Source organism: Hyaena hyaena, unplaced genomic scaffold (genome assembly GCF_003009895.1).
Source record: "Hyaena hyaena isolate Hyena2069 unplaced genomic scaffold, ASM300989v1 scaffold_602, whole genome shotgun sequence".
Lineage (NCBI taxonomy): Eukaryota > Metazoa > Chordata > Mammalia > Carnivora > Hyaenidae > Hyaena > Hyaena hyaena.
The window spans coordinates 685517-712873 of record NW_024081229.1 but is presented as its reverse complement, the minus strand read 5'-3'; the positions used below and the strand labels follow the sequence as shown (position 1 = coordinate 712873).

At 38.6% G+C, this 27357-nt stretch overlaps 1 protein-coding gene across 1 annotated transcript in view; it reads right to left on the bottom strand.

Annotated features, from left to right (window-relative positions):
- The window catches only part of MPHOSPH8 (M-phase phosphoprotein 8), a 63243-nt gene that overhangs the window by 20224 nt on the left and 15662 nt on the right, over nt 1-27357 (bottom strand). The window contains exons 2-5 of the mRNA XM_039256932.1: nt 15971-16126; nt 12498-13343; nt 10459-10558; nt 8670-8927 (exon numbers count right to left, since the gene is read on the bottom strand). Of these exons, the coding sequence (XP_039112863.1) occupies nt 8670-8927; nt 10459-10558; nt 12498-13343; nt 15971-16126 (1360 nt within the window). The remainder of the gene's footprint in view (nt 1-8669; nt 8928-10458; nt 10559-12497; nt 13344-15970; nt 16127-27357) is intronic.

The window sequence follows — 27357 nt, the reverse complement described above, 5'->3', positions numbered from 1 at the left end:
GGGTAGTATCTACATTTTAACAATATTTGTTCTTCCAATCCAAGAGCACGGAGTATTTTTCCATTTTTTGTCTTCTTCAATTTCTTTCATAAGCTTTCTATATTTTTCAGTGTATATAGGTTTTCCACCTCTTTGGTTAGGTTTATTCCTAGGTATTTTATGGCTTTTGGTGCAATTATAAATGGGATCGATTCCTTGATTTCTCTTTCTGTTGCTACATTATTGGTGTATAGGAAGGCAATTAATTTCTGTACACTGATTTTCTATTCTGAGACTTTGCTGAATTTATGGATCAGTTCTAGCAGGTTTTTGGTGGAATCTTTTGGGTTTTCCATATAGAGTATCGTGTCATCTGTGAAGAGTGAATTTAACTTCCTCCTTGCCAATCTGGATGCCTTTTCTTCTTTTGTGTTGTCAGATTCCTGAAGTTGGGATTTCCAATACTATGTTGAATTAACAGTGGTGAGAGTGGACATCCCTGTCATATTCCTGACCTTAGGGGGAAAGCTCTGTTTATCCCCATTGAGGATATTAACGGTGGGTCTTTCATATAGGGCTTTTATGATCTTGAGGTAGGATACTTCTATCCCTACTTTCTTGAGGGTTTTTAATCAAGAAAAGATGCTGTATTTTGTCAAGTGCTTTCTCTGCATCTATTGAGAGGACCATGTGGTTCTTGTCCTTCCTTTTATTGATGTGATGAATCACACTGATTGTTTTGTGGATCTGAACCAGTCTTGCATGCCAGGTATAAATCCCACTTGGTCTTGGTGAATAATTCTTTTAATGTACTGTGGGATCCAGTTGGCTAGTATCTCGTTGAGGATTTCTGCATCCGTGTTCATAAGGGAAATGTAGTTCTCCTTTTTAGTGGGGTCTTTGTCCAGTTTTGGAGTCACGGTAATGCTGGCTTCATAGAGTGAATTTAGAAGTTTTTCTTCCATTTTTATTTTTTGGAACAGCTTCAAAAGAATAGGTGTTAACTCTTCTTTAAATGTTTGGTAGAATTCACCTGGAAAGCCATCTGGCCCTGGACTCTTGCTTTTTGGGAGATTTTTGATTACTGAGTCATTTTTTTTTTACTGGTTATGAGTCTGTTCAAATTTTCTATTCTTCTTGTTTCAGTTTTGGTAGTTTACTAAGAATTTGTCCATTTCTTCCAGACTGCCTAATTTATGGGCATATAATTGCTCATAATATTCTTGTTTGTATTTCCGCATTGTTGGTTGTGAATTCTCCTCTTCCATTCTTGATTTTGTTTACTTGGGTCCTTTCCTTTTTCTTTTTGGTCTAACTGGCTAGGGGTTTATCAATTTTGTTAATTCTTTCAAAGAACCAGATCCTGGTTTCATTGATTTTTTTTTTTATTTTGATAGCATTGATTTCTGCTCTAATCTTTTTTATTTCCCATCTTCATCTGGTTTTGGGTTTTATTTGCTGTTCTTTTTCCAGCTCTTTAAGGTGTAAGGTCAGGTTGCGTATCTGATACATTTTCCCCTTCTTTAGGAAGGGCGTGGACTGCTATATACTTCCCTCTTATGACTGCTTTGCTGCATTCCAGAGGTTTTTGGGCTGTGGCGTTATCATTTTCATTGGCTTCCATGTGCTTTTTAATTTCTTCTTTAACTTCTTGGTTAGCCCTTCCATTCTTTAGTAGGATGTTCTTTAGTCTCCAAGTATTTGTTGTCTCTCCAAATATTTTCTGTGGTTGACTTTGAATTTCATAGCACTGTAGTCTGAAAATATGTATGGTATGGTCTTCATCTTTTTGTACTTGTTCAGGGCTGATTTGTGTCCCAGTATGTGAGCTATTCTGGAGAATGTTCCATGTGCACTCAAGTAGAATGTGTATTCTGTTGCTTTAGGATGAAATGTTCTGAAAAAATCTGTTAAGTTCTTCCAGTGTGTCATTCAAAGCCATTGTTTCTCACTGATTTTCTGTTTAGATGATTTGTCCATTGCTATAAGTGGGGTGCTAAAGTCCCTCTACTATTATGGTGCTTTTATCAATAAGTTTCCCTATGTGTGTGACTGATTGATATTTTTGCTCCCACTTTGGGAGTATGTTTACAATTTTTAGGTCTTCTTGGTGGACAGACCCCTTAATTATGATATAATGCCTTTCATCTTTTTTTTTTTTTTCCCTGAGAAAGAGACAGCATGAGCAGGGGAGGGTCAGAGAGAGAGGGAGATAAAGAATCTGAAGCAGGCTCCAGGCTCGGAGCTGGCTGTCAGCACAGAGCCCGACACGGGGCTTGAACCCACGAACTGCGAGATCATGACCTGAGCCGAAGTTGGACACTTAACTGACTTTGCCACCCAGGCACCCCGCCCTTCTTCATCTCTTATTACAGTGTTTGTTTTAAAGTCTCCATTGTCGGAGAGATGTATGGCTACTCCAGCTTTCTTTTGGCAACCATTAGCATGATAGACGGTTCTCCATCCCTTAACATTCAATCTGAAGGTGTCTTTAGGTCTAAAGTGGGTCTCTTGTAAAGAGCATATAGATGGATCTTGTTTTCTTATCCATCCCGCTACCCTATGTCTTTTGATTGGAGAGTTTAGTCCATTGACATTTAGAGTGAGTACTGAAAGATATGAATTTATTGCCATTGTGCTGCCTGTAGAGTTGGAGTTTCTGGTGGTGTTCTCTGGTCCTTTCTAGTCTTTTGTTGCTTTTGGTCTTTTGTTTTGTCTCCCCTCAGAGAGTCCCCCTTAAAATTTCTTGCAGGACTGTTTAGTGGTCATAACTCCTTTATTTTTTGTCTGGTAAGATTTTTATCTCTCTGTTTGAATGACAGCCTTGATGGATAAAGAACTCATGGCTGCATATTTTTCTGATTCAGCATATTGAATATATCCTGCCACTTTTTTCTGGCCTGCCAAGTTTCTGTGGATAGGTCTGCTGTGAACCCGATCTCTCTTCCCTGACGTTTATGGGCTTTTTTCCCCTTGCTGCTTTCATGATTCTTTCCTTGTCTGTATTTTGTGAAATTTAACTAGGATATGTCTCATTGATGGTCATTTTTTGTTGAATTTAATGTGAGTTCTCTGTGATTCCTTGATTTTGAGGTCTGTCTTTCCCCAGGTTAGGAAAGTTTTCTGCTATGATTTGCTGACATAAACCTTATACCCCTTTTTTTTCTCGCTCTTCATCTTCTGGGACCCCTATGATTCAGATGTTATTCCTTTTTAATGAGTCACTGAGTTCTCTAATTCTTATATCGTGCTCTTTTGCATTATTCTCCCTAAGTTTGTCCTCTATATTGCTGATTCGCTGCTCTGCTTCACCCATCCTTGCTACCGTGGCATCCATTCAAGATTGCAGCTCAGTTATAGCATTTTAAATTTCATCCTGACTAGATTTTACTTCTTTTATCTCTGCAGAAGGGGATTCTTTGCTTTTTCAATCCCTGTTAGTATTCTTATTATCATGATTCTAAACTTAAGTTCAGTCATCTTGCTTATATCTGTGTTGATCAATTCTCTGGCTGTCATTTCTTCCTGTTCTTTCTTTTGGGGGAATTCCTTTGTTTTGTCATTTGGTGGGGGGAAAAAAAATAAATAATAAAAAGAAAAATTCTGTGTTAGAAACAACACAAAATCAAATAAGGAATGCTAGATCCTAGGTGTGTTTTGGTCTGGCTGTTTAAAGAAGCTTGGTAGAACAGAGGAAAAAGGGAATAAAAAGAGAAAGAAAAGAAGAAGAAAAAAATTTAAGAAGGAAACTGTTTGAAAATTTAAAAAATTAATACAATAGAATAAAATGAAATGATGAAAGTAAAAACAGAATAAAAAATTTACAAGAAAGTAAAAAAATAGAATAGCGAAAAGTTAAAGAAAAATCTTTTTTATAAAATGGAAGATAAAAATAAATTTTTCTTTCTCTTATTCAAGAAAAAGAAAAAAAAGAAACCAATTGAATAGATGGGCCAGCAAACAGAGTTGAATACAACTGAAATTACTTCCAGTTTCCCCTAGAAATCAAACAATGAAGCACTTTACAGTCCATAAACCAAGCAGGTCGAGAGACTTGTGATGTTCCTCTAGAGCAGTTAGCACAGTGGGACACAGCTTGGTGTAATGGCTGTTCTCCACTATCTGGTGCTTCTTAGCTTACTGGGGTGGATTTCTGTGGCACACGTGTGTATGTGCATGTGTGGAAGATGGGCATCACCCAGCCTTCCAGACTCTTGTATCAGAACTCTGTGCTGGAGCACCTGGGTGGCTCACAGCATCTGACTCTTTGTTTCAGCTCAGGTCATGAACTCGTGGTTTACTGGGTTCGAGCTCAGCATCAGGCTCTGCACTGGCAGCACAGAGCCTGCTTGGTATTCTCACTCTCACTGCCCCTTCCCCACTTGCACTGTCTCTCTCTCTCTCGAATGAAATAAAAAAAAAAGAACTCTGTGGTCTCACCGACTGGCAATCAAGCACCCTTCCTTTGTTTCTGGCCTCTGTCCACTCCCTGCTTCTACACTGTCCACAACCAAGTTGTCAGCCTGCCAGGCTCCCTCCAGAGTTTTATCTCAGATGGGGCTACACTTCTAAACCCCTCACATCTGGGCGCCCTGTGGCTTTGACCTGCTTAGCCCCTCTGGAGGAGGGTGTCCCCAAGCAATGACTTGGTGCCAGCCTAGCCCCAACAATGTTCACATGTCCACACTGCTGCAGAGGCCTGGACACTGGCCAGATGCCGGCCTGCCCCAGAAAAAGCTCACCTGATCATGCAGCAGCAGCGTTTCAGGGATTAGGGTAGATATCACAACACAAATCTGGCGCCAGGCCTCACTGCCTTTTAACATCCTTGTTCTAACACCAGCAAACGTGGCTGTTCTCCAGGGTCTGCTGGGACCTTTGCCTGCAGGGCGGACGCACAGTGTCTACCAAATGTCCGCTGGGCAGGGGAACTGCCTGCCTCTCCCCCTGCGACCTAAGGACCCTGAGGACCTTGCTCTCTGCTCCTGGGGATTCACTCTTCCCACCAGAGCTCTGCCAGGTATCGAACTGCCGAGTTCCAGACTCTGTGCTCCCCTTGTTTGTAGAGTCTTAATGGTATCCAAACCTCCTCCTTTCTTTCTCCCTAATTCCCTTGTGGGTATTTCTACTCTTCCTCTTTCTCTCCAGCCGCTTTCAAGGGCAGTGCTTTTCCTGTACTCTCCCCACTTTCTCTGTCCTCTCTCCGCAAGCAAAAACAGCTCTCCACCCTCCGTGCCTTCTCTCTCCCCCAGTTTACCTCTCTGTGCCGCGTACCTGCCGAGTTCTGTGGCTCAAGTCGTGCAGATTGTTGTGTTAATCCTCAGATCAATTTTCTAGGCGTGCAAGACGGTTTAGTGTTGATCTGGATGCATTCCAGGGACAAGAGACGCAAACAATTCCCATGCTGCCCTGCCATCCTGACCGCTCCCCAAGAAAGCTCCCGTTTATTAATAGGTTGTTAGATTTTGTTTGTTAAACACTGGAGATGTTTTTTAACCAATTTCTCCCTTATTCACTGAACTCCTAAGGAACGCTAACTAGATCATAATAGGTTATGTTTTTAATACAGCTAGATTCACTTTCCTAATGTTTTGCTTGGATACTTCCATCTGAGTTCATGAGAAGTTTGACCTGTCACCTTCCTTCTTACAAAGTTTCTTTCTCATTATGGTTCTGAAAGTGTAACGGACCCAAAGAACAAGATAGCACTCTTGATTTTAGGAAGATCTTTTTATAATTTTGGTAAGCTCTTGTATATGAAACTATCAGTGCCTAGTGTTAAAATTTTTAAAAATAATTTTTTTTTACATTTATTTACTTTTGACAGAGAGTGAGCAGGGGAGAGGCAGAGAGAAGGAGATATAGAATTTGAAGCAGCTCCAGGCTCCGAGAAAACTGTCAGCACAGAGCCTGATTCCAGGCTTGGACCCATGAACTGTGAGATCATGACCTGAGCCAAAGTCGGATGCTCAGCTAACTGAGCAACCCAGGTGACCTGTATTTTTAAGGCTATTTTTTTCCTTCGTTTTTTTATTTGATTGATGTTTACTTTGATAACAATGAATTAACTCTTCATACATACATTCCTTTTTTAATAGAAAGACCATAGAAACATTGAGAATGAAAGAAAAACAACCTTTTAATGAACCACCAGTAGTGTCAACTCAATTCCATTTATCTATTTCATCCTTTCTACTCTGTGGCATGGTGCTCGCTTTAATAACCTTATATTCCTTTTGATAAGAGTGTTTCTGACCAGGAAGGCCACAATGGTATTTACTTTTTTTTTTTTACAAATAGTTTATTGTCAGGTTGGTTTCCATATAACACCCAATGCTCATCCCCACAAGTGCCCTCCTCCATGCCCATCTCCCCCCTCCCACCCCCACACCCATCAGTCCTCAGTATTCAAGAGTCTCTGATGGTTTGCCTCTCTCCCTCTCCCCCACTATTTCCCCCCTTCTTCTCCCCCATGGTCCTCTGTTAAGTTCCTCCTAATCCTCCTATACATGCAATCATATGGCATTTGTCTTTCTCTGCCTGACTTATTTCGCTTAGCAAAGGCTATTTTAAATTACTATTTCACATTTTTCTTTTTTAACGTTTATTCATTTCTGAGAGACAGAGCACAAGCAAGGGTGGGGCAGAGAGAGAGGAAGACAGAATCTGAAGCAGGTTTCAGGCTCCGAGCTGTCAGCACAGAGCCTGACGTGGGGCTCAAACTCACAAAACACGAGAACATTACCTGAGCTGAAGTCGGATCCCTAAAGGACTGAGCCAACCAGGTGCCCCTCACGTTCTTTAACACTCGTAAAAGTACTCAATTTTGTATTTCTTTTTGGGTCAGTTTTGTTAAACTATATTCTCCCAGGAATTTTCCCATTTCATTCTATTTTCAAGTCTATCAGTAAAAAACTGCTCACAGAATTATCTTTTCAATCTGTACACAATCTATACTCATATCTCTTTTCTCATTGGAAATATTTTTGTGTTTTTTGGTGTATGCATTCTTTTTTCAATTTTCATTCTTTAGTCAATGTTGGTAGAAGCTTGTCTATTCTTGCAGTCTTTTCAAGGAACCAACCTATGGCTTTACTGACGCCCTCTGCTGTTGGAAGGAGGCAGCGAGAGGACGTGACTCTGGGTTGACCTAAGCAATGAGAGGCTTCTCTTCAGAAGGTTCCACCCAACATTCGCATGGACACAGCCTTGAGAATGTAAGGTGTTGCTGGGATTATCTGGACTAAATATGTGACCAAATCCAGTTAAAGCCTCTATATAAATGTTTGAGATGTGCGGGGAGGGTGCACGCGTGTGTCTTGTCTGTGTGTGCACGTGCACCGAATGATCTCCACTTGTGGCAAACCAAGGCAAGTCTCCTAAGTTCCCTTGCTTATTCAACCTGCCACCCGTCAATCTGGAGTGGCCAGCCTCTTTCTTTGTTCCTTCTTGTGCTCTTCAGACAGGCTGGACTCAGATTTCAGGGAAATCTGGAGTCTGTAAACCAACACCTAGTGTCTGTTCCTTGTTTAATATCCCCAACAGCAACGCTGCTATTCGGCATACTCCTCCTAGAAAGTGTCCCAATTTCCTGCAAGCTCAGCAATGTATCAAAAAGTATGTTTTACACAGTATTCAGAATCTAGCTGCTTTGCAGTACGAGAGCCAACCAGACTATCTAGCCTGCTATGTATTCTGAAATATTTTATTTTTATTTTATTTTTATTTGAGAGAAAGAGCGAGCACATGCAAGGGGCAGAGGAAGAGAGAGAATCTTAACCAGGCTCCATGCTAATGTGGAGCTTCATGTGAGGCTCAATCCCAGGACTCCGGGATCAAGACGGAGGTGAAATCAAGAGCTGGTGGCTCAAGTGAATGAGCCATCCAGGTGCCTACTGAAATATTTTAAAAATTCTCTTTGGGGCACCTGGGTGGCTCAGTCAGTTAAGCAGCTGACTTCAGCTCAGGTCATGATCTCTGCCCTGTGTTGGGCAGAGACTGGAGCTCACTTCAGATTGTGTGTGTGTGTGTGTGTGTGTGTGTGTGTGTGTGTCTGTCTGTCCCTCCCCATTTGCATTGTCTCTCGCCCTCAAAAATAAACATTTAAAAAAATTCTTTTTAATTCTCAATTGTTTCTCAAGATTTACAAATAATACAGAGTTTTACCAGGTTAATCTCTCGTTTATTCTGTCCTAGTTTTAAACATGTGTGTGCGTGCACGTGTGTGTACACACTCTTCCCCACAGCTATTGTACTCTGAATTCTATCCATGATTTTTCTTCTGTGTCAGCCAATTCTAACATCTCCAGGATAGCATTTATAATATAATCTTATTTTAGCAAGTGTTACTGCAAAGTTAAAAAGGCAGAATACAAATAACTCTGTATTTGCTAATTCTCTGAAAGAAATCTAATGAGATTAGACTGCTTGGCAAGAGTAGGTAATGTAGAAAACCAGAAATCTTTAATTTCTAAATGTGCCAAGCATAGTACAGGAACCCAGAAAATACCTGTTTAATCAATACAGAAGTCACAGAATCACTTAATTCTTCAATATAAAAAGATCCTTTGTTTGGGAGAGTCAATAAAATCTACTTTATTATATCATGATCAGAATTATACTGGGAGAGAAGAGTTAGAAAAGTGAAAATATGGTGCATTATCCTGAAAAAGTACTACAAGCATACTTACCAGAATTCTCATCTGCTTGGCTCATACTGTCCAGAACGTCCTGATCCCCTTCTGCAGCTATATACGCCCAGGTGCCAGCCTCGTCTCTCGTATTTCTCCTTTCTCTAGGTAACTGCTTGTTTTCCTTGCTTTTGTGATCTTCTGATATTTTATAATCTGGTGGTGTTTCTTCTCTTTTCCGATTAGTCTCAGGAAGATCGGTTTTTTCTTCTGGAGTTAATTTAAATAAGTCAAATGCATTTCTGATTTCCTTAAATGCTAATGAAAAAATATAATTGAGAATAAATATGACTCACAAATTTCTGTTGTAATCAAAAGAAAATGTGGGTGTTTAAGAAATAGTAAGAACTTGAAATTTTTACTAATATCTGCCTTGGTTATAAAGCATGATCAGATTTACTATCAAAGCCGTGAACTTGTTTCACTGGCCTTTCTACTGGATGCTCAATATTTAGAGAGGTGTCTAAAGTAAATGGCTTTTAAATTAGGTGTTTGGAACTACTGCCAGTTTTGTCAACTGAACACAGTGAGTCTCAAAATAATCCTAGTCATGACACCACTGTCCTTCTGCTAAAACAACTGCCTACAATTGTATCCTAACGTTAACCTTGCACAAAAATGACTCCTGGTGGTGAGCGGGAGAAACAGAAGGGTGTGAGCACACTGACCATGCACCTGGTAAAATTACACCTGACGTCTGTGAACATCCACTCAGCTTTTAACTAAAGACATAAGTGGAAAGAAGACTGGCAAAACAATAGATGTAACAATAATAAGCCCCCAAAAGGGTAGAACAGAACAAAATTAGGAAGAACTCCGTTATAAACGCAGGGAACAAAGCAGACAGATTTTATTAGCAGGGAGGTTGAAAACTGGCTTCCTAGCGACTACCATTACAAACGGAATGAAAAGCAGTTTAAGACTACATATTCCAAGTGTATCTGAGGAAGAAAAAAATTAGCTCCAAATATACCATGTTTTGAATCTCTACTCTTTGAAGAATGATACATGTTTAAAGCTAAGCTAAGTTAGTCTGAATAGAAACCGGTTAGTTATAACTACTTTATGCAAAATCCATCAAATCAAGTGGTCCTTCCCAGCTTCCAATATGCTACTACTTACTGCTAAGTCCCAGCCGAGGCTGCAACCAAAATCTAATTTAAATATTACCTCAGCCATATACAGACTTTGGGGCGGGGGGAGGAGGGCTGAGAAATTATCTCTCAGAATCACTGCTGCATGAGAACATGTGTTCCAAGTGCTTTTGGCACATGAACTAAAATAACCATTGGGGTTTATTTAAAAACTGTAATGGTGAATGTACCCGATTCTAGTATTGACATATCATAGATTCTCAAGTATGGTGTATCTTGATGTGATACAAAATTTATATCCAGTATTATATATATACAAATGACTCAATGCTAAATACAATAAATGTATTAACAGTAATTTGTCTCATTTAGCATCCACTATAAGAGACATTTACTCTTCCACCACAACTGGTTTATCATGTACTAGATCAAGTAATGGTGTATTCCATCAAAAGGAGAAACAACAAAGTGAATGGAAGAGAAAAATAATTAATCACAGAAATATGAATTGCGGTATAATAAACTAAAGTAACTGTTTAAACAAAAGTAGCATAAAGTTCTAAATTCTTCAGTGAATGAAAGTTTCTAGTTCTATGACACTGCGGTTAGAAAAGAGACACGGTCTTCACAGTAAACTAAATTTTTGTGTAAAAGACTGCAATGGTAAATGATACAATGTTAGTTTTCACACTCACTCTTTAATCCCTTTGGCTCTTTACGACCTTTTTCTTCCTTGTCCAAATCATGCCTTTTCTGGTATTTTTCTTTGGGTTCATTTTTTTTAATCTCTTTCTCCTAAAAGAGACATATGTAAGATCCAAAATAAGGGCAGAGAAGACACTGATACTCTATATCTGAAGACTGGAAAATGCAGGTTCCTGGCCCCAGTGACTGTGCTGGGTACTATGGCACATGATCACGGATTATTAAATGCTTTTGCACATTAACTGCCTCAAGATTATTCCTCATCTGTGATGATTTATAAAAATATCAAATTCAAAACTCAATAACTCACTCTACAGATTTCTTCATTATTAAAGAAAATTCCAAACAAATTTTCCTCCAGTCTTACTAACCAAACATGACTATTTTTATTTCTCAACATTCTCCCTTCTGATCATTGTAAATCTGCATATTTTGGTTGTTTAAAATTTATTTTCCTTTATTTATATCCCTTAGACTTTTTTACACAACTGGCTTCATATGTACAATATTCTTCACTGTAACATTTTAGAAACTTTTCTATTTTTGCTACATTGACCTCATAACTAATATTTCAATGGTACATAATACTCCCAAACTTGACACAACAATATTTTCCTAATTATTTCCCTCATGGCTCAACAGACTGGTATGGGTTTTAGTGAGGCTAACACTGCCATAAGTGTCTTTGTATACCTAGCTTTTTCTTCCTTTAAAATGATTTCCTTGGGGCGCCTGGGTGGCTTAGTCGGTTAAGCGTCCGACTTTCACTCAGGTCATGATCTCGCGGTTCGTGGGTTCGAGCCCCGCGTCGGGCTCTGTGCTGACTGCCAGCTCAGAGCCTGGAGCCTGTTTCAGTCTGTGACCCCCTCTCTCTCTGACCCTCCCCTGCTCACGCTGTCTCTCTCTCTCTTCTAGAAATAAATAAAACATTAAAAAAAATTTAAAAAAAAATGATTTCCTTAAGATAAATCCACAGACAGAGAATAATGGATGGAAAAAAATTTCTTTTTCATAGCCCATGATATTGTATATATGTATACCTTCATAATGTGGGAAATACTTACATTTTGAAGCCATATGAAAATAATTTTTATAATGGGATAAAATCCTATTAAAACGCATTTTTATAAGATTTAAAAGATTCACAATAGTGCTTATTATTTAAGTAAAAAAGTAGTATATTCTTTATTATTATTATTTAATTTATTTTTAAAATTTACATCTAAGTTAGTTAGCATATGGTGCAACAATGATTTCAGGAGTAGATTCCTTAATGCCCCTCACCCATTTAGTCCATCCCCCCGCCACAGCCCCTCCAGTAACCCTGTGTTTGTTTTCCATATTTAAGAGTCTCTTATGTTTTGTCCCCTCCCTGTTTTTATATTATTTTTGCCTCCCTTCCCTTATGTTCATGTGTTTTGTATCTTAAAGTCCTCATAGGAGTGAAGTCATACGATACTTGTCTTTCTCTGACTAATTTCGCTCAGCATAACACCTCTAGTTCCATCTACATAGTTGCAAATGGCAAGATTTCATCCTTTTTGATTGCCGAGTAATACTCCATTGTGGTATATATATACCACATCTTCAGAAAGTAGTATATTCTTAAGACAATAGGGAAAATATCAAATAAGGTATGAAAAGCTGAGCTGATGAAGCTTATTTTCAGTTTTATTACACAATGTTACATATCAGCTGAGTAGCACAAAAAAAAAAATTCTGGTTTTATTCACAAATTAGCCCTCAATTTTCTAGTTGTAGTCTAAAAGAAAGCAAATTTTAAGACTAAGAGATAAGGATGGGAGGTCCAAAAGCTGGGTGATCTTCAGCCTTTATAACTGCCTATTCTAATCACACATTAAGTAACTCCTTAATCACAGAAAAACTATTCTTATAGTTTGTTACATTGCTTCCTTTTTGTTTTTGTGAAATTTCTTAAACATTCAAAAGAGTGCCAGCTTGATCTGAGCATTTCTGTACTCCGTCAGATTCTGACTGCCCTTCAACTGACCCGCCCCCCAGAACTTACCTCCCCAGCTGGGTCGGTGGACCTGAGGCCCCTCTCCTCCACACCAGCTCTTGTGCTCCTCTGGGTCTGGGCGGGGGCAGGCGTCAGCTTATCTAACTCTGTGGTGCTTCTGCCTCTGTCCTGACTCCTTTGCTTCTTAGGTATAGGTTTCTTCTCTAGGAGGAGGCTCCTGTTTTCCAGTGTTTTGCTCTCTTTAAGTTCCTCAGTCTTTCTCAGTTTTTTTCTTTTTCTCTTTGCTTTGACGTCAGCATCCTCATCAGCACTCACAGAGCCATCTGGCTGTTTATCAAAAACATCGCGAATTGCATCTTGCCCTGCTTTATCTTTTGCACTTTTAATCTTCTGTTTCTCTTCTCTGTTGTCAGAATGTAAATCTTCACTGTCATCATCTTGAAAAGGGGAGTCATTAGGTATACTTGATTCAGATTCCAACTGAGATTCAACACACTTCTCTTTTTTTGTTTTTCTGTTTTCTTTGGAATCTTCTCTTATTTTTGCCTTTAAATCTCTGACATCACCCTTTTTACCTTTCTTTAATTCCTTAGTTTCTTTTGTGTCCTCTTTTTTGGGCTTTTTGGATTCCTTTATTTCTTCTTTGGCTTCTGAAATTCTTTTCTTTGTCCTTAAATCAAAAACTAAACTTTCAGAGGAGCTCTCCAGGTCTGGTTTGGATTTATCTTTTAGTTTCCCAGTCTTTGCTTTTCTCTTTTTCAGATCGTCTGGACTTTTCTCTTCTCTATGCCTCAATTTTTTCTTTTTTTTCTTTGGAGAAGTATCTTCTTTTGTGTCACTTTGCTGATCACTATCAGAATTTGCCTCAAATATGTCATTATTTAAGGACAGTCTCTATAAGATATAAAAAAGGCTTAAACACTCATTAACATAGTAATCTGAAAAGTAGTACTAATGAAATCTGGTAGTAATGCTTTCTTTTCCCCCAAGCAGTTTCTCTATCTTTTTAAAAGTATTAATTGAAGTTGTCTATTGCTTATGTCCCTGATTTAGCATGTAGGTCTTGGTTGTGATAGCGAGCATCGTTTTTAAATGAAAGCATATAAACACAGTGAAAAAAATGTTAGTGCCACTGAAGGCCCTAAACTAAAGCAGAAGTGAATAATAATGGCCTTATGAATGGTGGTTTTACATGATCTAACGTTAGAATTTTCAAAAAACATCAAGAAAGTAATTGTACAGGGGCGCCTGGGTGGCTTAGTCGGTTAAGCATCCGACTTTCGCTCAGGTCATGATCTCGCGGTTCGTGGGTTCAAGCCCCGCGTCGGGCTCTGTGCTGACTGCCAGCTCAGAGCCTGGAGCCTGTTTCAGAGTCTGTCACTCCCTCTCTCTCTGACCCTCCCCTGCTCACGCTGTCTCTCTCTGTCTCCTAGAAATAAATCAAAAAAAAAAAAAAAGTAAGAAAGTAATTGGTACAGAACTGGTTGTCAAAAACGTAGTTACCAATCCAAAAGCAAGGTTTTTTAAAGGCTGGATCTTAAATATCCTTAAACTTGCTCTTGTATTTCACAGCTACATAAGGGATAAGCAAGACTGCACACAAATCTTACTTCCCTAACTGATCTGATTTGTGTTGTATAATCTGAAATACCTTCTATGGAAAATATATTGTCTTTTTCTAAAAAATACCAAAATAAACCCCATAAATTAACAAACAAAACCACAAAATTATAATAAAATTATAATTAAAATTATAATACTTATAGACACAAAAATACTATGCAAAGTATTTTTAGTTCCCATTTCCCCAAATTCTTTCTTCTAAATGACTTGGGAGTGGTAAGGGAGGGAAAACATAGGTACATTTACCAAATGTTTTCCCAATAGCGTGTCAGAAATGAATGCCACGACGGTTACAGAAACGGTGAGAGTGCAGTGGAGCTGGGGCAAGGTTTTCAATCTCCCTGAATCGCTCCATAAAAAGATAAGGTTAGGGTGCCTGGCTGGCTCAGTCGGCAGAACAGGTGACTCTTATTTTTTTTAAAGAAGTTTTTTAAATGTTTATTTTTGAGGGGGGGGCAGAGAGAGAAGAGGACAGAGGATCCCAAGCAGGCCCCGCACTGCCAGCACAGAGCCTGATGCAGGGCTTGCGCTCACGAACTGTGAGATCATGACTGGAGCTACCCAGGCGCCCCTGCAAGTATTATTTTAAATGTGGTTGAGACTCAAACTGTAGGGAAAGAAGATCCACATTCAGTCCTTAAAGACTTCAAATAATTAAGAATCTATCTCTTGTGAAAATTTTCACTATATAGTTCTCAGTTCGAGAACCTCTGCCAGTATTCTAAAAATAATTACAATAATTTCTAATGTAAAAGAAAACTAAAAGTAAAAGCAAGAAGTTGAGTAAGAGTTGGTTCAATTTATAAACAGAAGCTATGAATGAAATTTACATGGGATAGTACAATGGGAAAGTCTTACAAGATTCATAAAGCCAATTCAATTATTTGTGGAATAAGAGGACTAAGGATAAAACAAATTCATAGACGAAAACTCTTACCCCAAGTTTTTACATCTGTTTTAATATTATCCCATACTAGCCGACCATCAAATCTTTTTCTAAACTGATGACACAAGTTTAACTTATCTAAGCTCAGCTCCTTTGATCTCTTTATCCTTCCTTTCTATCAAAAAGAGCTTACTATGGGGCGCCTGGGTGGCTCAATCAGTTAAGCATCTGACTTTGGCTCAGGTCATGATCTCACAGTTCATGGGTTCGAGCCCCATGTCGGGCTCTGTGCTGACAGCTAGCTCAGAGCCTGGAGCCTGTTTCAGATTCTGTGTTTCCCTCTCTCCCTGACCCTTCCCTGCTTACGCGGTCTCTCACTCAGAAATAAATAAAACATTTTAAAAAATTTAAAAAAAAAAAGAGCTTACTAAAAAGCAGTGAAGTAGCTAAAAACTAAAGTTGGAATAGAAGCGAAAAACAAAAGACTTGGATAATCAAATGTGTGAATAATATGTAATAGATTAAAATTTATAGCTTTATAAAATGACCTAAGATTTATTTTATTTTAATTAGTATATAAATCAGACATAAGAAATATGTTAATAATGCAGACAAAATATAAAAGTATGCACTGCATAGTGGTAACATGAATAGTACAGAATATATTCCTAAGATACACAAAAACAAGATGCTCTCACACTTGGACAAATAAAGTTCTGACATGTTTTTAACACCCCATTTTCACCTTACTCTTTAGTGAAAGGAAAATATTAATCAGCATGTCCAAACTACACTTGTTCATCAACTGTGATCATAGGTTGACAACAGAAAGAAGAGTTTGGCAAAAATCAATTTAAACATTCTATAAGAATCAATTAGCTATACAGAATTTACAATAGGAAAACTATACATTTTATTATTATTTATAAATTCTTTACTGTACTTTCCTCATATCACTGAAGTCTGTAAGTTTATTGTACTAAAAAAAGAAAAATGAAATAACATATAATACCTGAATATCCTTCTTGACTGGCTTAGCTTTGTTCTCCACAATTTTCTTCCTAAATTCAAGAAGAACTTCTTTACAGTCCTCAAGATGAATCTCAGGCTCCCAGGTATCATCATCTGATGTGTATCCTTTCCATCGAACTTTGTAAAGGATTTTACCCTGTTACAGAATTAAAAACAGGCAAATAAAGGATATTAAATTTGATAATCTAAGTGATTAAATTTCCCGAAACATAAAACCCTGAGAATGCAGGAATAAACTTGAAATGGAGATTATCATTATAAAGTATATTCATCTCTTGAAGCTAGTGGGCTTAAGAAAAATCAGTGTCACATCAAAAGTAAAAATAAACAAATGGGACTATATCAAACTAAAAAGCTTCTATACTACAAAAATGAAAAAGCAACCTACTGAACTGGAAAATATTTGCAAATCACATGTCTGATACAGGGTTAATATCCAAAACATATAAAGAACTCATACAACTCAATCAAAAAATCCCCAAAACAATCGGATTAAAAACGGGACAGATCTTTCCAAAGAAGACATACAGATGGCCAAGGAGGAAAGATGGCCAACAAACACATGAAAAGATGCTCACCATCACTCATCATTAGGGAAATGAAAATCAAAAACACCATGAGATCTCACCTCATACCTGTTATTATAAAAATTAAAAAAAAAAAAACCCACAAGAAATAACAAGTAGTAGCAAGGATGAGGAAAAAATGAAAACCCCTGTGCAATGCCGGTGAGAATGCAAACTGGTTTAGCCACCATGCAAAAACAGTATAAAGGTTCCTCAAAAAATTAAAAAAACACAAACTACCATATGATCTAGCAGTTCCATTTCTGGGTATTTATCTGAAGAAAACAAAAACACTAACTTAAAAAGATAAATGTACCCCCATGTTCACTGCAGAATCACTTCAATAGCCAAAAAGTGGAAATAGCCCAAGTGTCCTCAACAGATGAATGAAGAAAATGTCGTGTGTGTGTGTGTACACACACATACATACACACACTTGTGCATGCATACACACACGATGGAATATTATTTGGCCATAAAAAAGAATGGAATCTTGCCATAAGCAACATGTTTGGACCTCAGGGACATTATACTAAATAAGTCAGACAAATACTGCATGATCTCACTTATGTACAGAGGGTAACAAAACAAAATGAAAACCCAAACTCACAGATAACAAGAACAGACTGGAGGTTGCCAGAGGCAGGGGTTAAGAGTAGAAGATAAGATGAAGGGGGTCAAAAGTCACTGACTTCCAGTCATAAAAGAACTCATAGGGATGTAATGTGCAGCACGGTGACCACAGTTAATACTGTACTGCATACTTATAAGTTGGTAAGAAAACAGATCTTAAAAGTTCTCATAAGAAAAAAGTTTGTAACTATGTAAGATGATGGATGTTAACTAGACTTAACTGTGATGATTTTGCAGTGCATAAAAATATTGAATCATATGTTGTACACCTGAAACTAATACTAATACTACTGGCATATGTCAATTATACCTCAATTTTTAAAAATTAAAATACATAAGCCATATTACTGATCTACTATTTATAAGTTGAAGATTGAGGTCTTTCTCTGATTATATAAGCAATATGTAATCTTTGAAAATGAATAAAAAGGAGGAAGAAAACAAAAACCTCTCATAGAATACAGATAACAATTCGATTTCCCACTCTACATTTACAAATGTAGTAATAAACGTCATCATAAATATGTATTTCACACATATTGCTTAGAACACTAAGTGTATCATTTAGATACTTATCTAATACTATCATTTTACTTTCTTTTTCACTTAGATATGGAACATTTGTTTTAATTTTTTAAAAATTTTAAAAATGTTTTATTTATTTCTGAGAGAGAGAGAGAGTGTGTGAACAGGGGTCAGAGAGAGAGGGAGACACAGAATCCGAAACAGGCTCCAGGCTCTGAGCTAGCTGTCAGCACAGAGCCCAACGCCGGGCTCAAACCCATGAACCATGAGATCATGACCTAAGCCAAAGTCAGACGCTTAACCGACTGAGCCACCCAGGTACCCCTTAATATTTTTCAAAAGTATGATTTTTACTGATTGTTCTAAGTACAATAAAAAATACAAAAAAACCTCTCCCTTTGGAAACCAAAAGTTGTTTTTCCAATTTCTGTTTAAGCAAGGCTACTACATACTTGTGCATCTCTGATCAGGTTGCTACGATAAAGTCCCCAAAGACAGATCAATTGGAGCAAATAATAAAGCCATTTAAACACTGTTCAGAGTCACCTAGGTGGCTGTTGGTTTGAGCATCCAACTTCAGCTCAGGTCATGATCTTGTGGTTTGCAGTTTGAGCCCTGTGTCGGGGTCTGTGCTGACAGCTCAGAGCCTGGAGCCTGCTTCAGATTCTGTGTCCCCCTCTCTCTCTGCCCCTCCCCTACTTGCATTGTTTCTCTCTCTCTCTCACACAAAAATAAACATTAAAAAAATTTTTCATACAAAAAATTTATACAAAATTTATACAAGAGCTGGCTGTCAGCACAGAGCCTGACGCGGGGCTTGAACCCACAAACCATGAGATCATGACCTGAGCCGAAGTCGGATGCTCAACCGACGGAGCCACCCAGGCGCCCCTGGTTTTACATTTTTAAATGTTTGAAAACAAATCAAAAGAAGAATTACACTGGAATCAAGTATTTTACAAATCTATCATACATGGCCTAAATCCTGGCATTTATTAGCTCATTTAATCTTTACAACAACACTGTGAAGTACTATTACTCATTTTATAGAGGAAAGTGAAGCTTCTAGAAAAAGTAACTAGTAAAAATTACACAGCTAAAGAGTAATTCAGCTGAAATTAAAACCCAATGGCACCTAACCAGTCTTTGCATATGTAACGTTATCCGACACAGTGAGGGCAGGATGTGTTAAGTGCCCAAAGGTGGATGCAGTTAACACATCTCAAGAGAGATCACTGTCTTGGAGAGAAGGAAGGATTTTTAGGAGAATGAGGTCATGTCTTCACCATGAACATTAACTTTAAAACACAATTTTGCCTCTCAACCGACAAAGTATGTAACATTTACTATATGGCAATTTACTAAAGTCTGCTGACTTCAGCTCTATGACCACTTACAGAATTATTATGCCATTCATTTTTTCTTTCAAAAATTACCTACAATGCACCAACTTTCACCACTGCTATTCAACACTGTACCATGAGTTCTAGCCAGAGCAATTAAAAGATGTAAAAGGCATTCAAGTTAGAAAGGAAGAAGTACAACTATATCCACTCTATATAGAAACTCCAAAGAATCACAAGAAAATGACTACATTTAATAAATTGTTTGAGGAGTACAAGAGTAACACAATAATCAGTTGTGCTTCTACACACATGTAATGCACAGTCCAATTTTTTCCAACTTTTTCCCTTCAATTTTTATTTTAATTCCAGTGAGTAAACACACAGTGCTGTATTAGTTTCAGGTGTGCAATATAGTAGTTCTACACTTCCATAATCGCCCTGTGTTCATCATGACAAGGGCATTCCTTAATGCCCCTCACCTATGTAACCTACACCCCAACTGCCACCCCTCTGGTAACCTTCAGTTTGTTCTCTATAATTGTGTTTCTTGATTTGTCTCAGTCTCTCTCTTTTTGCTCTTTGCTTGTTTGCTGTTTCTTAAATTCCACATGAATGAAATCATATGGTATTTGACTCTGACTTATTTCACTTAGCATTATACTCTCTAGCTCCATCACTGTCATTGCAAATGGCAAGATTTCACTTTTTGAGCTGAATAATATGCTATTATATATATACACACACACATCTTTATCCATTCATCCATCGATGGACACCTGGCTGCTTCCATATCTTGGCTATTATATAATACTGCTATAAATACAGGGGTGCATGTATCCCTTTGAATTAGTGTTCTTGTACTATTTGGATAAACACCCTGTAGTATGCTAGATGAAAAGGTAGTTCTATTTTTAACTTTTTGAAGAAGCTTCATACTGTTTTCCACATCTGTGTATCTTCTTTGCAAAAATATCTGCTCGTGCCTTCTGCTCATTTCTTAAGTGGATTTTTGGGTGTTGAGTTTTATTAGTTCTTTATACATTTTGGATACGAACCCTTTATTAGATATGTCACTTGCAAATATCTTCTCTCATTCTTCAGGTTAACTTTTAGTTTTGTTGACTGTTCCTTCACTGTGCAGAAGCTTAAGCTTTTTATTCTGATACAGTCCCAATAGTTTTTTGCTTTTGTTTCCCTTGCCTTAGGAGACCTATCTAGAAAAAAGTTGCTATGGCTGATGTCCGAGAAATTTCTACCTGTGCTCTCTTCTAGGATTTTTACGGTTTCAGGTTTTACATTTAGGTCTTCAATTAATTTCTTACCCCTGTACAGTATAAGAAAGGGTTCCAGTTTTCCCTTTGTTTTCTTCCATTATTCCATTTGTTGAAGAGACTGTCCTTTTCTAAATGGATACTCTTTCCTGCTTTGTCAAAAATTAACCGACCATTATAATTGTGGGTTTACTTCTGGTCTTCTATTCTGTTCCATTGATCTATGTGTCTATTTTTGTCCCAGTACCATACTGTTTTGATTACTACAGCTTTGTAATATAACTTGAAGTCCAGAATTGCGAGGCCTTTAGCTTTGCTTTCTTTTTTCTCCCCTCCAAGATTCCTTTGGTTATCTGGGGTCTTCTGTGGTTCCATACAAACTTTACGATTCTCTGCTCCAAGAAATGGTTCCTAAAAATTTCAGGTTCCATGAAAAATGCTATTGGTATTTTGATAGAGATTACAATAAGCATGTAGATTGCTTTGGGTAGTACAGACATTTTAACAATATTTACCCTTCCAATCTATGAGCAGGAATGTCTTCCCATTATTTGTGCCATCTTCAATTTCTTTCATCAGAGTTTTATAGTTTCTAGAGTACAGGCCTTTCACCTCTTTGGTTAGGTTATTCCTAGGAATCTTATTTTTGGTGCAACTGTAAATGAGATCATTTTCTTAATTTCTCTTTCTGCCGCTTCACTATTGGTGTATAGAAATGCAACAAAATTCTGTAAATTGATTTTGTATCCTGTGACTTTATTAAATTCATTTACCAGTTCTAGCAGGTTTTTGTGGAGTCTGTGGGGGTTTTCTGTATAGAATATCATGTCATCTGCAAACAATGAAAATTTTACTACTTTCTTACCAATCTGGATGGCTTTCATTTTTTATTGTCTGACTTTGTTATTCAACATTGAATAAAAGTGGTGAGAGTGGGAAAAAGCTCAGTTTTTTCCCCATTAAGGATAATGTTAGCTGTGGGTTTTCCATATATAGTCTTTATCATATTAAAGTATGTTCCCTCTAAACCTACTTATTTGAGGGTTTTTATCATGAATGGATGTTATACTTTATCAAATGCTTTTTCTACATCTGGAAATGATCCTATAGGTTCTTATCTTTTCTTCTTTATTAAGTTTATTTTGAGAGAGTATGTACACATGTGCAAGTGGGGGAAGGGGAGAGAGATTGACAGAGAGAGAGATGGAGGGAGAGAGTGAGAGGGGGGAGAGACAGAGAGAGAGAGAGAGATGGAGGGAAGGAGAGAGACAGAGACAGAGACACAGAGACAGAGAATCTCAAGCAAGCTCCATGCTATCTGCACTAGTCCAACGCGGGCTTCATCCCATGAACCATGAGATCATGACCTGAGCTGAAATCAAGAGTCGGATGCTCAACCAACTGAGCCACCCAGGTGCCCCATCATCCTTTCTCTTACTGACGTGATGTACCATGTTGATTGATTTGCAAATACTGAACCACCTTGGCAACACAGGAACAAATCCCACTCGACCATGGTGAATGATTTTTCTAATGTATTGTTAGATCTGGTTTCCTAGTATTTTGTTGAGGAGTTTTGTATTTGTGTTCATCAGGGATATAGGTCTATAGTTCTCTTTTTTACTGCTGTCTTTATCTAGTTTGGGGATCAGGGTAATGCTGGCCTCATAGAATGAATTTGGAGGTTTTCCTTCCTTTTTAATTTTTTGGAATAGTTTGAGAATAGGTATTAACTCTTTAAATGTTTGGAAGAATTTGCCTATGAAGTCATCAGGTTCTGGACTTTTGCTTGTTGGGAGATTAAAAAAAATTTTTTTTAATGTTTTATTTATTTCTGAGAGAGAGACAGCGTGAGCAGGGGAGGGTCAGAGAGGGAGGAGGGAGGCAAGATGGCGGAGAGGTAGGGAGCTCCCTGCATTTCGCTTGCACCCATCTCTCAACCAGAGAAGGCCTGAAGTCATAGGACACTGAGCCACAGGAGTCTGGGAAGAGAAAGAGACAGAATACACTGGGAAGGCAACCTCATAAGTGCATGAGTGCGAACTGAGGAAGATAAACGCAGGCGGGGACAGGAGATATGGAGGGAGGGGAAGGGCCCCCTCTGCGAACTGAGGAAGATAAACGCAGGCGGGGACAGGAGATATGGAGGGAGGGGAAGGGCCCCCTCTGCGGGAGCCGCGGCAAGTCGAGGGGAAAGGAAAGAGCGGCTGAAACTGCTCAAGACACTGTCCCTGTCCCTGGAGAAGAGAAAAACCTTGGCTTGGAAAGGGAGTGTTTTTAGTTCTGGCTGGGGTGCTGACTTTGAACTAGGTGCCCCTGGTCCCACAGGGCGTCAGGAAAAACTGCTCTGCTGCGCTCCCGGCACCACCCCCGGCGGCGGTGTGGACGCTGCGGGCCTGAGTTCCCTGAGCCTGACCCCTGGCAGCGCTGAGGCGTCCGATCCCAGGTCATGCGGCTGCTTGACCCTGGCGGACCTGAGGCTGTGCCCCCCCCCCCACTTGACCCCCGGCAGCAGGGAAGCAGCGACCTGCAGGACTGTGTTGCGAGGGAACCTGGAAATGAGAAGGGGCGTGGGGCATAGAAGCAGCCCACCCTGGCTACGCCTGCAGCACAAGGATATCAGGACCCCAGCACAAGGAGTGATTTGCAATGCTTGGTTGAGAAGGGACTGGGGCGATGCCATTTTCTCCCCACAACCACCAAGGTGGGGCCTTAGTGAGCCACCAGCGGATATAGTGGAGGTGAGACCTGTCTACACCAAACCATGCCCGTCTCCACCAGAGAGCTGCCTGTTTGTTTGTTTTTTACCTGAGCCTGGGGCAAGACCAACTTGGGTGCACTGCCATGATTAATCCTAGATAATTCTTTCTACTCGGATATATTCTCCCTTTTCTCATTTGTAACCCTCTACTCTGCTGGTCGGGGCACTCTGGTCACTGGTTTGCTTAAACAGTCACATTTAATCCACTCTCTAGATGTACACTCTATACCTCCATCGCTACCTTTTTCTTTCTCTTTCTACAGAGGAATAGGACTATATAGTTTCTCTAAGTAACATCTTCATTTCTTTCTCCACACCTCTAACCATATTCTCTGATATCTCCCTCTGAATCAAGCCTATTAGTCTCTCTGCCTGGTCATTTCATTTCCAATTTCACTTTCTCCCCACCCTGTCATTTCTCTCCTTGTATATGCGCTTCTATCAGCACTGCCTACACCTGGCTCTTTATTTGTAGCTGGGAATTCTGGTTTTATGCTTTTAGTCTGTCCTTTGTCTTTTGGGTTTTTTTCTTTTTTCTTTTCTTTTCTTTATTTTTTATTAATTTTTATTTTTATTATATATTTTCACTCCTTCCTCTTTTTTTTTGTTTTTTGTCCCTTCCTTTTTTTCTTTTTCTTTTTCCCTTTCAGTTTGCATGAATTTGTCTGTGTGTTTGTGTACCTTTGTTCCCTGTGTGGTTGTCTGTTTTCTTTTCCAGGGCTGCCTCAAGAAACAAGCCAAAGTACACATGATAGAGTGTCCCAAATACCACTACGAGTAGGGAAACAAAATAACCAAAATCTCAACAAGAGAAACCAAGAGACACCATTCAGAGAACACTTCCTGAATGGACAGGCCCTGGACAGTCAAAGAGCCCTCATTAATATAGCAGCACCAACAGGGGCAGAGTGCACAACTAGCTTTTAAAATTAACAAGAGATAGAAAGCTGACCAAAATGACGAAACAGAAGAACTCTCCTTCAAAGAAATTCCAGGAAGAATTGACAGCTAAAGAACTGCTCAAAACAGATATAAGCAACTAACTGAACAAGAATTTAGAATAGTCATAAAATTAATCGTTGCGCTTGAAAAAAGCATGGAAGACATCAGAGAAACTATTGCTACAAAGACAATAAAGCTTAAAAATAGTTGTGTATTAAAAAATGCTATAGATGATATACATAATAAAATAGAGGCGTCCAATGCACGGATTGAAGAGGCAGAGAGGAGAGTAAGTGATTTAGAAGACACAATTATAGAAAGAGAGGAAGCTGAGAAAAAGAGATACATTGATCCAGGAACACAAAAGGAGAGTTCAAGAGCTGAGAGATACAATCAAACAGAATAATATCCATATCAAAGGAATTCCAGAAGAGGAAGAGAGGAAAAGGCACTGAAGGAGTCCTTGAACAAATTATAGCAGAGAACTTCCCCAACCTGGGGAAGGAAACAGACACTGAAATCTAAGAGGCACAGAGAACTCCCCTCAGACGTAACTTGAATCGATCTTCTGCACAACATATCATAGTGAAACTGGCAAAATATAAGGACAAAGAGAGAATTCTGAGAGCAGCCAGGGAGAAAAGGGCCCTAACATACAAAGGGAAACCTATCAGAGCGGTGACAGACCTATCTACTGAAACTTGGCAGGCCAGAAAAGAATGGCAGGAAATCCTCAATGTGATGAACAGAAAAAATATGCAGCCAAGACTCCTCTATCAAGCAAGCCTGTCATTCAAATATTAGGAGAGATAAAAGTATTCCCAAATAAACAAAAATTGAAAGAATTTGTCACCACTAAACCAGCCCTACAAGAAACCGTGAGGGGGACTCTCAGAGGGAAATGTTGCAAGGAACACAAGATACTAGAGACACTACCACAAGCATGAATCCCACAAAGAACACAATGACTTTAAACCCGTATATTTCAATAGTAACACTGAATGTAAATGGGCTGAATGCTCCAATCAAAAGACACAGGGTAGCAGAATGGATAAAAAACCAAAATCCATCTATTTGCTGTCTACAAGAAACTCATTTTAGACTGAGGGACACCTTCAGATTGAAAGTAAGGGGATGGAGAAATATCTATCATGCTACTGGAAGTCAAAAGAAAGCTGGAGTAGCTATACTTGTATCAGACAAACTGGACTTTAAAGTAAAGGCAGTAACAAGGGATGAAGAAAGGCATTATATAATAATTACAGGGTCTATCCATCAGGAAGAGCTAACAATTATAAATGTCTACGGACCGAATATGGGAGCACCCAAATACATAAAACAATTAATCACAAACAGAAACACTCTAATGGATAAGAATGTGCTAATATCAAGGACTTTAAAACTCCACTTACAGCAATGGATAGATCAAGTAGACAGAAAATCACTAAAGAAACATGGACTTGAATGACAATGGACTTGATTGACACACTGGACCAGATGGATCTGACAGATATATTTAGAACTATACATCCTGAGGCCATGGAATTCACTTTCTTCTCAAGTGTGCATGGCACATTCTCCAAGATAGATCACATACTGGGACATAAAGCAGGCTTCAATAAACATAAAAGAATTGAGATCATACCATGCGCACTTTCAGATCACAATGCTATGAAACTTGAAATCAATCACAGGTAGAAGTCTAGAAAACCTCCAAAAACATGGAGGTTAAAAGAAGACCCTATTAAAGAACGAATGGGACAATCAGGTAATTAGAGAAGAAATTAAAAAATATATGGAAACAAATGAAAATGAAAATACAACAATCCAAACTCTATGGGATGCGGCGAAATCAGTCCTAAGAGGAAAGTACATTGCACTCCAGGCCTATTTCAGAAATTAGAAAAAGCGCAAGTACAAAATCTTACAGTGCACTGAAAGCAACTAGAGGCAGAGCAACAGGAGCACCCCAAACCCAGTAGAAGAAGAGAAATAATAAAAATCAGGGCAGAAATAAACAATATAGAAATAAAAAAAAAAAACAGTTGAACAGATCAACAAAACCAAGAGTTGGTTTTTTGGGAAAAAAAATTGACAAACCTCTAGCCAGACTACTCAAAAAGAAAAGAGAGAGCACTCAAATAGACAAAATCATGAATGAAAATCAACTGATTACAACCAACCCCTCAGAAATACAACCAATTATCAGGGAATACTACGAAAAATTATATGCCAACAAACTAGACAACTTAGAAGAAATGGACAAATTCGTAACACACACACACACTACCAAAATTCACACGGGAAGAGATAGAAAATCTAAGCAGACCCATAACTAGTGAGGAAATCGAAACAGTTATCAAAAAATCTCCCAACAAATAAGAGCCCAGGGCCAGATGGCTTCCCTGGGGAATTCTACCAGGCATTTAAAACAGAGTTAATACCCATTCTTCTCAAGCTATTCCAAAAAACAGAAATCAAAGGAAAACTTCCGGGCTCATTTTATGAAACCAGCATCACTTTGATTCCCAAGCCAGACAGAGACCCAGCAAAAAAAAGAGAACTACAGGCCAATATCTTTGATGAATATGGGTGCAAAAAATCCTCAGCAAGATACTTACAGATTGAATCCATCAGCACATAAAAAGAATTATCCACCATGATCAAGTGGGGTTCATTCCTGGGTTACAGGTCTGGTTTAATATTCGCAAATCCATCATGTGATTCATCACATTAACAAAAGAAAAGATAAAACCCATATGATCCTGTCGATAGATGCAGAAAAAGCATTTGACAAGATACAGCATCCCTTCTTAATAAAAACCCTTGAGAAAGTCGGGACAGAATGAAATTACTTAAACATCATAAAAGCCATCTATGAGAGGCCCTCAGCTAACATCATCTTCAACAGGGAAAAACTGAGAGCTTTCCCCCTGAGATCCAGAACACGACAGGGATGTCCACTCTCACCGCTGTTGTTTAATATAGTGCTGGAAGTCCTAGCATCAGCCATCAGACAACTAAGGAAACAAAAGGCATCAGAATTGGCAAAGAAGTCAAAGTGTCACTTTTTGCAGACGACATGATACTCTACACAGAAAACCCGACAGACTCCACCAGAAGCCTACTAGAACTGATCCAAGAATTCAGCCAAGTTGCAGGATACAAAATCAATGTACAGAAATCGGTTGCATCTTTATACACCAATAATGAAGCAACAGAAAGAGAAATCAAGAAACTGATCCCATTCACAATTGCACAAAAAAACCATAAATTACCTAGGAATAAACCTAACCAAAGATACAGGAGATCTGTATGATGAA